Below are 15,071 nucleotides of genomic sequence, written 5' to 3'. Positions count from 1 at the left end.
ATTCGCTTTTACAAGTTCGGCGGTGTCTGGCGGCTGCAATGAACCTAGTCAAAACAAAACACCTCCGGTATCATTGTGATCGATGATTTCGTTGACCTATAACCCTGAATTCCTAAATCATGGTAAATTTTGTCCGGAAAACTTCGTACCGATTCTAAGGAAGAAATCAAAAGCATAATTTTTATAGACATACAATTATTCGATTATAGATGCTCCGTTTTATTCCACAATATTTCAGCATTCTCCACGCAACTTGAGAAATCAACCCAGCAAACATTAAATCGCATAGCAAGCGTATATATAACATCTTCTTCTTCTTAAATGGCACCAACGTTCCTAGAGGAACTTCGCCGTCTCAACGTAATATTACTTGCGTCATTTTCACTAGTACTTAGTTGAGATTTCTATGCCAAATAACACACCTTGAATGCATTCTGAGTGGCAAGCTCTAGAATACGCGTGACCACAGTGCAAGTCGGAGGAAAGTTCTTTTACGAAAAATTCCCCCGATCAGAACGGGAATCGAACCCGAACCCCCGGCATGTTAGGCTTTGACGCTAACCACTCGACCACGGGAGCACGTATATATAACCGAGTATATATTACCGAATTTGTTTGGATGAATATGCAACTTTGACCGGCTATTATAGCGACTTTTCCCATACTCATATACAATTTATTACAGACATAGAAAAAAAACAAATGGCGCAAAATATTTTCGTGAAATGTTTATTATAGCCTCACGAATCGCCATTTTTATATATGAGTATTTATGTTTGTAGAAATAATAATTGTTTGATTGACTTGTGTTGGGAGTGGAATATGAATGTTTGAAATGGCACAGATTGATGTTAGGTGAAAACTGTTCCGATGTGGGTTCGAACTCCGGTCGTATGGATTATCATCCACCAGCTATCTCGCGAGGCTATCTGAAATTTAATTCAACAGCGGGTAAAACTTTCGAGTGCGTCAGCATTTCATTGACATTTCAATATGATGTAGTGTGTTCTTTATTAGGATCTAATATGATTTACTGTTTCATGATTTTCTTCAGCATGCAATACGATTTACTACAGTACTGAATCGATTTGAATTATACGCTTATACGACACACAAACTGCATCAGTGTAATACCCAGCAAACATTAAATCGTATAATTGAGGGTTGTGTCCAAGTTACGACCGCATAGTTGACGTAGGATTCTGTTACGCTATTTGCTGCATGCTTATTTTGGATATGTTTGAAGAATTACATTGTTAAACTCTTCGATAATGATTTGGGTCCGTTTTGTCTGGTTGTTAGGTATGGTTTGTTCACTCCACCAGTGTCCATAACCGAGTGATGATGATAGAAGGATGGTGATTGGTCATTAGATGGTGCGTATCACGTGCCAAAGCCGCCCTCTGTGGTCCTGGACGAGATGACTCCTGTGTTATGTATGGATGAAATAAAGAAAAAAAAGGTCATCAATGTAATATAAGATAATTATCATTATCGAATACAAGCCAGACATATACAATTATACATATACAATTATACATATACAATTTTACAATTACAGTTGTGCTAAAAGTTCTACAATACATGATCGATCTTTGATATAAAATTTCACGAAGCAACCAACATAAAAGTTCCAAATTTAAATTTTATTTATATTCTATCAAGCATAAGTTCTATTCAGTTCATTGAAACATTATTCTTCAATCAAGCCATCGGAAGATCCTTACTGGAACGAAAAAAGTTACAGGAGGGTTGTGTCCAAGACACGACCGCATAGTTGACGTAGGATTCTGTTACGCTATTTGCTGCATGCTTATTTTGGATATGTTTGAAGAATACATTTTACATTTTATGCGATTTCAAATATACACGATACATACTTTGATTGATATTATATGCGATTATGATTTATTCGGATTTCTTGTAAGACTTGGCACGTGCAAAATTATACGATTTAATGTTTGCTGGGAACCCTCGTTTTTTCGTAAAAAAAAAATGGGAAAGGTACTATTTATGCTATAAAATGAGTTGAAGTTTTTACAGGAATATGAACAGTTGATAATCTGAAGATGCAATAATATAGACAGGTGGAGTCTCAGAAGCGCCATTTCATGACTTCAGGTGAAAACCTGCTTCGGGGTTCTATTCACTTGCCCAATACTTTTTTAACTCTACATCATTGTGAATGTTTTCCCCACACAATTCGCTACAAATATGTATGTTTTTTTTGGTAACATATACCCTTATTCCAAACGAAAGTGAAATTTTCAGAAAAACGTTCAATCGGCAAACCCTGCCTTAAATAGATTCCATTCGATAGAGCGAAAAACATTAAGTGCAGCCGCCAGATGGCGAGAATTATGAACTACAGAGCCGGCGGGAAGATGTTAATCTGATCGAGTCTAATTCTTTCGGGTTGTGCAAATGGTGCAACCTTGGATTGCAATATGCAAAAGTCAATCTCGTTCGTATAGCGATTTGTCAAATCCGATCGGGTTTCGGAATGCGGTTGAATATGTGATCCATACATTGTAACGTTTTTTGTACCCATGCTTCACCAGATGCTCATGTACGGCGGTTTTAGACATCTGTAGCGAATCTACTTATTCATGTGTCACGTACCGACCCAGCAAACATGAAATCGCCTAACAAGCGTATATATTACATCATATGCCCTAAAATTTGGTTGGCACATAATGCGCCTAACTGGCATATACATGCAAAAGTGGAGGCCATATATATACAAGGCAAATGCATACCGAATTTGTTTGGATGAATATGCAACTTTGACCGGCTATAATAGCGATTATGTTGAAATTGAATTGCGATCTAATATGAATATATTTATGAATTGATGTTAGATTTTCAATGATTTTCCTGTTTTGGTTTGTTTTACACATTGTGTTGTTTTGTTGTATCCAATTACAGGTCAGAACCACCTCTAAAGCGACACTGAGACACTCGGCATGCCCAATTAAAGGCAAATCTCTGTAAATTGAGTGAGTTTGCAATCATAGAAATATTTCAAGCTTATGAAATATGTCAATGTGGGAACAATAAATAACCAACTGGTACGCCCCTCGTCATTTTTGAAGTATCGCTATCCAATATGAAAGCAGAAGAGTAAATCGAGTGCACTAGAAGAAGTCTTGTGATGTGTCATATTCTCTTTCGATCGTACCTACTGGCAGACGATTGACCAAGTTGTGTTACCATCAGCGGAGACCATAGTAGACGACCGTCTGCGATCGCGATTTTCGTTGTCTAGCCCTCTATCTCATTTAATATATGATTAGAAAAGTAATTCATCTATCACACTTCGCCCTTATTGGTTGCACTGCTAGAAACTGCTAGGAGTGTAAGGTTTCGGTACTTACATTATTTTGTTTCTCGTCGTCGTGATCGCCCTTGGAAAATCCGCCCCTTCCAACTCGAAAGTATTTTTTTCCTGTGAAACCAGTGTGATTGTGAAAATTCATAAAGCAAAAAGAAATAAAAAATTGGAGCAAATTTTGTGCGGGTGAACGAAAAAAAAACGAGTGAAAATGTTCAGTTGGTTGAAACGGGAAACAAAAACGGAAGAAGTTGTCGAGAATGTGCTCGGGGAGTTGAAAAAAATCTACAGGAGCAAACTGCTGCCCCTGGAGGAGCATTACAATTTCCATGATTTTCATTCCCCGAAGTTAGAGGATCCGGACTTCGACGCGAAACCGATGATTCTGCTGGTTGGTCAATATTCGACCGGTAAAACAACGTTCATTCGATACCTGTTGGAAAGAGATTTCCCCGGTATTCGGATTGGTCCAGAACCGACGACCGATCGGTTCATTGCTGTTATGTACGACGAGAAGGAGGGAATCATCCCGGGCAATGCTTTGGTCGTGGATCCGAAGAAACAATTCAGACCATTGGGAAAGTATGGAAATGCGTTCCTTAACAGGTTCCAATGTTCAACGGTGGCTTCGCCAGTTCTGCGAGCGATTTCCATCGTCGATACTCCTGGTATATTATCAGGTGAGAAACAACGCGTTGATCGTGGGTATGACTTCACCGGAGTGCTGGAATGGTTTGCCGAGCGAGTAGATCGAATCATATTGCTGTTCGATGCTCATAAATTGGACATCTCAGATGAGTTTCGTCGTTCGATCGAGGCCCTCCGAGGCCATGACGATAAAATTCGGATTGTACTCAACAAAGCAGATATGATAGACCATCAACAGTTGATGCGAGTTTACGGGGCGCTCATGTGGTCTCTTGGCAAAGTTTTACAAACGCCTGAGGTCGCTCGTGTGTACATCGGCTCGTTCTGGGACCAGCCGTTGCGATACGATGTCAATCGTCGCCTGTTCGAGGACGAAGAACAGGATTTGTTCAGAGATCTACAGTCTCTGCCACGGAATGCCGCTCTGCGCAAATTGAATGATCTCATCAAAAGAGCGCGTCTTGCCAAGGTTCATGCATTTATCATAGCGGAGCTGCGTAAAGATATGCCCTCGATGTTCGGCAAGGACAGCAAGAAAAAGGACCTCATCAAGAATCTTGGACAGGTGTACGATCGTATCCAGAAGGAACATAAGATATCCCCGGGAGATTTCCCCGACATAAAAAAGATGCAGGAAGTTCTTGCCAATCAGGACTTCACCAAGTTCCACTCTCTGAGGGTCCCGTTGCTAGAAGTGGTAGACCGGATGCTTGCCATGGATATTGCTCGTCTCATGAGTATGATCCCCCAGGAGGAAATGACCATGGTTTCGGAGCCACTAATTAAGGGTGAGTTAGAATTCAAATATTCGTTTAGTTAACGTTTGCGTAACTTATTTGATAAAGACCTCGGTTTAGGCAATTATCTGCTCCGAGAATTGATGAGGTTTATCTAATCTAATTTTATCATGGCTGCGTCGCGTTTTGTCGCATGTTTTTACCAGATGATGTCATGCACTGCCAGCGGACAGCATGTATGTTTAATGGATCACATTGCTCCGCTCTATGTTTCAGTTGCAAAATGCAGAGAAGTTTATTTTTGAAATTGCTGTTATCTGCGTACTCCTATGTAGCTGGAGGTGATTAAACGGAACGTGAAGAAATCGTTATGCAACTTTATCGCACGCTAGTGATAACATCAGTGATTCGAATGGAAAAGCACCGCATTCTTTTTTCCCTGTTAGAACGTTTTATCTTAGCGACAAAGTGTCGACAGACAAAACGCTTCGTAGTCCGATTCACTCCAATGGCAGGGCAAATTATCGAAGCGAAAAAGGTGTTACTTTTGTCTCTTGCGTTATACGAAAACGTGTGAAGATTTAATTCACCGGTGTTAGTTTGCATAAGTTTTTACAGCGCTGGTCGGCCGTTGACAGGAACGACTAACGGCATCATATGTTTGGAGCGATTTGATTTATTAAAAATAATTTTAAACGTAAATGAGATACTAATGGCTTTCATGGTCATGGTAAAAAAGGTGATTGAACGAATCGTGAAGGAATCCTCGAGCACAATCCCTGTTCAGAGAATTTTTCCCCACAGGAGATGGGAAAATACGGAAAATACTCATTGCATCATAGTAAACTTCAAACGTTTCACGATGTTCATTGGTAAACGAAAATCTTTTACAATATTTTGAACATGAAATTATTATAATATTTGACTGTGCGACATTTGGTACGAGTATCAAGGACATCTCCCTCTGTATGATATCAGATCGAAGGTCGGAATGGGAGAGATGACATTCACCATGTAAGCTCTGCTGATAACGCTGATGTAATACCGATTCTCAGTAAGCGAAGCATATCTCGCACGGGAATGGAATGGATAATAGTCACTGCGTTTGTATATTTTGTTCTCATATCAGAAGCGTCCACGGTTGTCAAGTGTTTATCATAAAGTCTGGATTCAGGTGAACAAAAAGTTTGGAATTGTCTGATTTTTTTTTGAATTAGACGATTTTTAATTTATTGCGTTTTGAAACATATGGAACAGTATTAAACTGATATTGATACATATGGATCGGTATATTTATCATACACTAGTTGACCCGGCAAACTTCGTCCCGTCCAAAATTGATTTTTCGTTATCACATCCACGTTTTCTTACTAAGCGCACGTTCATGGGTCCAATCGCAGAACTGTTCATTGGTTGATCTTCTAATCTAAAAGGGTATTGTATTGTTTCTATAAAATTTCAGTACTTCTACCAAAACTCGACATTATAATATCAGATTTTTTTCAGACACAATTCTCGTGCAAGATTTTTCATCCACTTGCAAATAACATTTTCTCCGTTACATGGAATAAATGTTGATACAGAAAATATGATAGAATCAAAACAGACCCCTCCTCTCTTCTCCCCTTAGAGAGGAGGAGTAGTGTCTATTCACCATAGAAACGTTTCGTGCCCCCTAAAACCTCCACATGTCAAATTTGGTTTCGTTTGCTAGATTAGTTCCCGAGTTTTGCAGAAATTTGCATTTCATTTGTATGAGAGTGTCGAACCACCATAGAAACGTTTATCGATCCCTAAAACCTCTATATGCTAAGTTTAATTCCATTTGTTTGATTAGTTTTCGAGTTGTTCAGCACCATTCCCTCCCTCTCTTTAGAGAGGAGAAAGAATTGTCAAACCACCATAAAAACATTTATTGTTCCCTAAAATCTCCATATGCCAAATTTAGTTCCGTTTGCTTGATTAGTTCTTGAGAAGTTCTTGAATTATGCGGAAATGTATGCTTCATTTGTATGACAGCCCCCCTCCCCCCTCAAAGAGACGGGAGGAGTGTCTATTCACCATAGAAACGTTTGTGTCCCCTAAAACCTTCGCATGCCAAATTTGGCATTTTCTTGATTAGTTTTCGAGTTATGCAGAAATTTGTCTTTCATTAGTATGGCAGCTCCTCCTTAGAGAGGAGGTGGAGTGTCTAACCTCTAGTGATGTCTAAATTTTTCACTTATTCGATTATCGATTAATCGTTGGGACATTTTTGAATATTCGATTCATTCGAATAATTGTCTTTCAATATTCGATTAATCGAACGAATATTTATTTCTTAAAATAATCACGTATCATGTTGTCATTCTGGTCACGTGGTCTATCGGGTTGTCGATGTTAGATGGTTGGATAACAAAAAAATATGTAGCCTAAAAATGCATTGACCTTGAGAAAGATTCCTTCTTTCATTAATCGCGATAACAGTGACAATTATTCGATGTATTCATATTTTAATTTCAAATTATTCGATACAAAATTAATCGATTATAACATCATATATATTCGAGTATTTGAATTAATCGAACGATTAACCGACGTCTCTACTAACCACCGTGAAAACATTTATTGCGCCCTAAAACCTCCATATACTTAATATGGTTTCGTTTGCTTGATTAATTCTCGAGTAATGCAGAAATTTGTGTTTCATTTGTATGGCAGCCCCCCCTAAGAGAGGGAAGAGAAGTATCTGACCACCATAGAATCATTTATTGTACCCTAAAACCTCCACATGCCAAATTTCGTTTCATTTTCTTGATTGATTCTCGAGTAATGTAGAAATTTGTGTTTCATTTGTATGGCTGGCAATATAGTGGAGAGAAAAATCGGAAAATTGAATTCCCATATGTTCTACAATTAGCTAAGCGTTGTTAGTCTTCTACCCCAATGTCCCTTATCACGTCATGCCAAGAGAATTAAAGAGGTGAACAAGAGAGAGAGAGAGTGAGCAAACAAGTGCTCACGAACGAGAGAGCGGAGAAGCGCGTCACGGCAGGGTAGCAGTTGGCAGTGAGTTATTAGTGAATCATTACGAGGGACGGTTGAAATAAAATAAAACTGATGAACATAATTAAACATGTTCTGTAATGTACATAGATCCCTACGCAGATTCTACAATGTTATTTCCAAATACTTGAAGAACCTTGAACGAGAATTGTGTCTGAAAATAATTTTATATTATAAGGCCGAATTTTTGTAGAAGTACTAGACAATTTATAGTAAAAGTATTTATAGTATAGTATTATTCATTAAATCAATGAAGAGTTCAGTGTTTGGACTCACTAACGTTCACTTAAGTAAGAAAACGTGGATGTTTGAAAGTATTCAAAGCAAAAAAATCTATTTTGGGCGGGACGAAGTTCGTCGGGTCGGCTAGTATGTAAATAAAAATGGAAGGCCAAATGTGTTGGTAAGTGCAAAACCCGAGGAAAGAATAGTTCGATTCGAACCGTCTTCATTTTGTTGTATTCGTCTTTTCCCGTAGAGAAAAATCGAAAAAATTTTCGGAAAACACTGAAGGAAGGTCGGAAAATGGAATTCCCATTTGTTCTAAAATTACATCATGATAAGCGTTGTTGGTCCATTCGATGTTTTTACTAACGAAATGATTTTTGTTCAGGCGCAATAACGCACTCCTATATCTTCTATAGGGTGGCGGCGAAAATGGTCATGCCAAATTTTAAAAACCGAGCATGTACATTTTGTTTATTGGCCAAAAAAAAATGACCTGTGCAAAGTTTCAGCTCAATCGGACATGATTTAGGGGTGCCTCAAATTACTCAAAGTTTTGATTTTTCGATCCTCGAAAATCTTCCAAGGGGAAATTTGGAAAACGATTTTTTTTGTCGATGCCAAATGACATAAAAATGCATGAAACAAATCAAAATTTTGCGTGCTTTGGGGCACCCCTAAATCATGTCCGCTTGAGCTGAAATTTTGCACAGGTCATTTTTTTGGGCCAATAAACAAAATGTAGGGGAAAAGGGGGGAATTCGGACCACCTAAGCAAATCGCCTAATATTTCCTAATATTTCCAAAAATATGGTCCAAATCAAAAATGTCACATTGTATACTGAGCGACACTTGTTTTCTCTCAATCAAAAATGTTTAATCATTATATCAAGCCGCAAACTACCAAATATATCATAAAATAAAAAAGATGATTTTTGGACATTAAAATTTGATGCGGGGTGATTTGGTCCAGTGTGTGTTTATGTAAAGTATTATGAGATAATGTTACAATCAGTGACAGTGTTCTGGGATCGATACCAGGTGTCTTGGCCAGATTCTAGACCAGAAAAAATGGATTGACACCATCTCGAATTCTGCATGAATCTTTTCACTGTTGCTCGAGCATTTTCAAACACTTTCGTTGTTGGTCAAAGAAAATCCGTTCTTGAAGGCCTGAGTTGCTTTTTCAAGCTCCTCCTTCTTTCAACGTTGTCTGTCCATCCTCTTTTTTATAATTCCAAGACATCTGGAATCAATTAGATAAAAGAAAAGCCTCAAACCTGTAGGACAAATTCACCCCACAGAAACTTGTCCATGCAAAAAATCAAATGCAATCAATTTCATTTATTGTTATCAAACTTCCAATTTCGCTGCATCAAATTGTTCCTCTTCTGTAGAGGAACAGAACATTACTGCACAATACACGAAAAGCTTGTTTAATCAGCGGGAAAAACCTTAAAACCACGATCGGAAAACTCACATTTTTTGACTATCAAAGTGCTTGTTGTGTTCATGCTACCGTTTCCTTCTACCTGTCGAATTTTACCAAAGTTTTTTTACGTTAGTTACACACGGTTCAATAATAAAAGAAAATGACATTATAAAAAATCCAAGTTGAGCCGTACTATTTGAGATAAAGGGGTGGTCCAAATCACCCCGTGTTACCCTACATGGTCGGTTCTTTAAATTTGATAATAATTTTTTTTCCATTCCTTCATTGCCTCTCAGGCTAAGTCCCAAAAGGACGACTTTAGGCCATTTTTTTTTTGAGATGACACTAGATCTCGACGTTTCATGCATTTTTAAGTCATTTGGCATCGAAAAAAAATTCGATTTTTCAAATTATCTTTACTCCCCCATAGGAAGATTTTCGAGGACGAAAAAATCAAAACATTGAGCGTTTGGAGGCACCCCTAAATCATGTCGGATAGAGCTGAAACTTTGCACAGGTCATTTTTTTGGGCCAATAAACAAAATGTACATGGTCGGTTTTTGAAATTCAAAGATGAAGATGGGCGAGCGCGCTCGAGCCGCTCATTTGAGCCGGTTCGTCGGATCAAACGTACGATCCACGGTTCAAAAAAGCCGCTTTCCAAAAGAGTCTCTGCTCAAAAAGAGTCGCGGTTCGAAAGAGTATTGGCTCAAAAAAAAAGAGCCGCGGTTCAAAAAAGAACCTCGATTCAAAAAAGAACTGCTTTCCGAAAAAGTCTCGGCTCAAAAAAGAGCCAGCTCGTTGCAATGAATGAGTGACTCTGAGCCGCTCACTGAAATAAATCGTTTTGTCCACCTCTAATTTGAAGTCAATGAGTATGTCTTCTTTGGAAAAATACCACATTCACATTCATTCATATGAAACAAAATATTGGATGGGACGAAGCTCACCGGATCATTTAGTGTAAAATAAAAATGTAATTTATCATTTATACATTTGTTTTACTCGACTTTCTGTTATATAAGCAAATTGCAGTTTTGACTGCAAAAGAGTGGCTCAACAAAATACTCGATAGAAGTTACATTTCTTACTGGCTTTGTATGCGAAATGTTTGCCAAAGTATCATCAATGTAGTGTGTATTGATTCATCAGATCGAAATTCTTATCAGCAATGTGTTGATGATTGAGCGCACCAGACGCACTAAACCTCAACAGCAGCTATAACTATGGCAGCTGCCTACGGCACGGTCAAGTGCTGCCACACGCCATATCCTCCCATCCACAAATCGTGCAAGGAAGCGCGCTTATCGTGTGCTGGCATTGACTACTATTTACATTCCAATCAAATTGCCGCAAATTCTCGCTCATTGCTGTTAGTATCTGTCCCAAAGTCAACGAGACTGCCGGCGAGGGCGTCTTATTTGGCCGCAGATCCAGCCTCCCAGCATCCCTTTGTGTAGGAGCCAAATCCAGCGGGAGACGAGCATCGCGCGACTAAGTGACTCTATTGCCAGTGTGCCAAGTAGCGCACATTCATTAGTAATTTATTGTGATATTCCTTTTTCCGCCTCTGCACTCTGTTTTTTTTCCCCGTCAGTGTGTTAGTACTCACTTATCGCCGTGCCAAGCGATAAAGTGGAAGATGTTCGAAAGATGTTGATTGCTTCATCCGTGTCGGACACTATGCTGTGGTTATGGAGATTATGCTAATGGTTCAGCGATAGAGAGAGAAAGAGATGGTCCAGTCGATTTGTTGGCATTTTGTTGCGTTTGCGTTTGGAATGTTTGCCAAAAGAATAGAATGCTTTAAGATTCATGCATTGTTCATATATTTCTAGAGTAAAAGAATAACCGATGACGGAATAGAGATTATAATTATTTAGGTACAGAGCAATTCTTCTAAATGAAATCGAACTAAAAATGCAGATTTTAAAAACTTGTACTTTTGATTCGAACGAAAGTTTGTATTCCGTTGGAGGAAATATGAGTTTTCCACAGCATTTGGGAATTTGTTGGCTCATATGTAACTTTTGAAAAGGGCGTATCAATTTTAGTAAGAGAAATCTTTGATTATTTATATCTAAAAAACTATGAGTCGTACCGAAATAGTGTCTTGGAAAGAGTTATAGAGTATTGATGTTAAAACGTGAAAAAAATATACACTGAGAATAAAAAATCAGTACTTTTTTTTATTTACAAAAAAAACTTTAATTTGCAAAATCTAAAATACATATTTTTATTTTTTTTTTAATTTTTCATATGAAATAGAAGTCATGTAGAAAATTGAAAAAATGAGTCCAAGATGGTAAAACTATTTTTGAGAAACTTTGTGGAACATCGAGTTTTTGTGAATTTTCGAAACTTCGAATTTTTGTATGTTAACAATCATTTTTAGCCACAAATTATGAATTTTGATGTGATTTAAAACAAAGAGGCTCTTTATCAATCTCCTTCTAAATGCAGTCATTCTCGAGATATTTGAAAAAAACATTTCTAATTTATTGTCTTTTTCAGTTTAAATTTTATGTATTTTTATTTTATTTTAAATTTCTCATACAAAATAGAAGTCATGTAGAAAATTTAAAAAATGTGTCCAAGATGGTAAACTTATTTTTGAAAAACTTTGGGGAACATTTTTTATGAATTTTCGAAACATCGATTTTTTGTATCTTACCAATCATTTTTAGCCATAGATTATGAGTTCATATAGTTTTACCATAATAATGTAAATAATAATTGGAAAAGTTGTTGAAAATTATAAGCAAATTCAGAAAATTTCATGAACATGGCGGTATAAGACGACAAACATATTAAAAGAGCCTATTTACTATAAAAAAGACAATAAATTAGAAATGTTTTTTCAAATATCTCGAGAATGGATACATTGAGAAGGAGATTGACAAAGGGCTTTTTTGTTTTAAATCACACCAGAATTCATAATTTGTGGCTAAAAATGATTGTTAACATACAAAAATTCAATGTTTAAAAAATTCACAAAAATTCGATGTTCCACAAAGTCCGTCAAAAATAGTTTTACCATCTTGGACTCATTTTTTCAATTTTCTACATGACTTCTATTTTTTATAAAAAAAAATACAATTAAAAAATATGTATTTTAGATATTGTAAATTAAAGTTTTTTTTGTAAATAAAAAAACATTGATTTTTTTCTCAGTGTATATTTTTTCACGTTTTAACATCAATACTCTATAACTCTTTCTAAGATACTATTCCGGTACGACTCATAGGTTTTGAGATATAAATTATCAAAGATTTTTCTTACTAAAATCGATAAGCCCTTTTCAAAAGTTACACTTGAGTCAAAAAAATCCCAAATGCTGTGGAAAACTCATATTTCCTCCAACCCAAACGAAATACAAACTTTCATTCGGATCAAAACTACTCATGTTTTGTCATTTGTCGCTTTCACTCGCAGTTGCTCTACATCTTTCTTGAAATGGGGAATTAAGTCGTTGAATATTGCAATTCTAGTTCATAGCAAGAATGCATGAATTGTTCATAGGATGGATCGGAAGAAACTTTGTGATCGGAATGAAATTGAGCCTTTTCTCCAACGTGTTATAACTGGAACGAATACTATCGACCACAATGAATGAAAGCTCGTGAACCATCTCGTTCGCCAGGATTGCTAGTGAAAAAGTTGATGCCGTGTGTATGCTAGGACCGGGCATATAAAGTCTGTTAGATTGCCTCTAAATTGAAGCAACGATTGATTCCCAGCTGTATCGTACGTAACTGGGAAGATTACGCCTGTCATTAAAATGACATGATCAAAATGAAGAATAATCAAAGATAGTCAAAGAATGTGAATACTTCCTTAGGCAGTCTCAGAATAGTTAGGAATAGGCGAAACAGTACACCAATAAACATGGTGCACTTATAAGATTAAATGTCTTTTTCCAAATCACTTCTTATAACCGAATTATGAGTAATCGAAATTGAATCATTTCAACATAATCCACGTAGAACATGAGAGTATTCGCGTTCCCCACAAAAAAAAACGAGGCACGACGGAAAAAAATCAACAACGAGAAAATTATTCATGCAGAAGAATGGCAAATAACACCACGTATGGTTTTGTTTACCGTTTCGCATGATTGAAGCTGCACGTGTTGTCTTTATTGTTTCATCTACAAGGAGAGAAGAGAACAAAATCCATATGATTGGTTACGATGGCGAATGCACGTGGTAAGAGATCAGGGGCAAAACAAAAATTGGGGAATTCCTAAGGAAGAGTGTAACTGTTGGTGCTTATAACAGTTCACCATTGGTTTAGATTTTAATCTCAACTAGTCTTTGACCATGTGGATAATACCGAAATTTACTAACCGATTGAAATCACTACCACTGTGGTCCCTGTCAAACTGTGCGTGATTGTTTCTACACAGAAAGATGTTTAAATAATTATTTTATAATACAAAATTGAAAAAAAAACCATTCACCACTTTAAAAAATACAACAGGAACTGCTAATCCCTCAGTCACCGGGACTATTGTGAGTGTTCCGTGGAGAAGTGAATAGTGGCGTCATTCTGTATTTTGTTATACTATTATGGTGTAGATCGAGCTATCGTCTCCATCAGAAGGCATACTTTATCATGTACATAACGGGTGTTAAATAAAAAATGAGAATTTTTTCAATCACATATAAAACAAAATTTTTTTTTTCATCGATATCAGTATTTTTTTATTAATAACATAATGTATTTTCTTCAAAAAAATGTCAGTGAATGTTTGAGTAAGGGCCGTGGTCTGCTGTTCGAAGCAACTTTGTCGCGATGCTCGCACAAGAACGTTGTACGGTTCTACGAAACACATTTCCAGCAAGGAAAAACATTCACGGTGGCACATTTTAAGGAAGAAAATGTACCTGTCAGTACGGTATATCGTATCCTGAGTTCCCTGAACGTAGAGCGGAAGGTCGGAAGTGGTCGTCCGGTGACGATAATGACGAAGCAGAGGAAGACATCGTTAAAGGAGCAATTTGACAACAAGGACGCAACCAGCCTGCGTGACGCCGGTCGGAAATATGGCTGCTCCCACGTATTGATCCATCGGACCCTCAAGATGGAAGGAATCGTCTGCAGGAAGAAGACGAGGTCGCCGGAGTACACGGAGGTGCAGATTGAGACGGTTACAGTGTCGGTGGATGACCAAAAAATACCGCGGGATGTCTTTCGTTCTGGAAGACGAAAGCTATTTTCCGCTGTCCAAAACGCATATTCCAGGAAATGATAATTGCTACTCCAGCGACAAGTCATCCACACCGCCTGAAGTGAAATACAAGTTCAAGCACAAGTTTGAAAAAAAAGGTTATGTTGTACATCGCCATTTCCGACCGAGGCATTTCAAAGCCTTGGTTTAAGCCGAGTGGTCTGGCAATCAACCAACAAATCTATCGAGAAGAGTGCCTCGATAAAATCCTGCTGCCGTTCCTGAACGAGCATCACGCGGATGGGAAGTACGTCTTCTGGCCGGACAAGGCGTCTTCCCATTACGCCAAGAAGACGCTGGCCTATCTTGAGGAGAAAAAGATACCGTTCGTGCCGAAAGATCGTAACCCAACAAACTTGCCCCAGTGCCGCCCAATAGAGAATTTTTTTGACTCACTCAGTGCCCTAGTGTATAAAA

General features: G+C 37.7%; 1 protein-coding gene across 1 annotated transcript in view; it reads left to right on the top strand.

The window, feature by feature from the left end:
- Positions 1–3,120: 3,120 nt before the first annotated feature.
- The window catches only part of LOC129779500 (EH domain-containing protein 3), a 32,182-nt gene continuing 20,231 nt past the window's right edge, over positions 3,121–15,071 (top strand). The window contains exon 1 of the mRNA XM_055787006.1: positions 3,121–4,770. Coding sequence (XP_055642981.1) covers positions 3,546–4,770 — 1,225 coding nt within the window. The 5' untranslated portion in view covers positions 3,121–3,545. The remainder of the gene's footprint in view (positions 4,771–15,071) is intronic.

This window comes from Toxorhynchites rutilus, chromosome 1 (genome assembly GCF_029784135.1).
Source record: "Toxorhynchites rutilus septentrionalis strain SRP chromosome 1, ASM2978413v1, whole genome shotgun sequence".
NCBI classification, from domain to species: Eukaryota; Metazoa; Arthropoda; class Insecta; order Diptera; family Culicidae; genus Toxorhynchites; species Toxorhynchites rutilus.
This window is presented reverse-complemented; position numbering and strand designations above follow the sequence as displayed.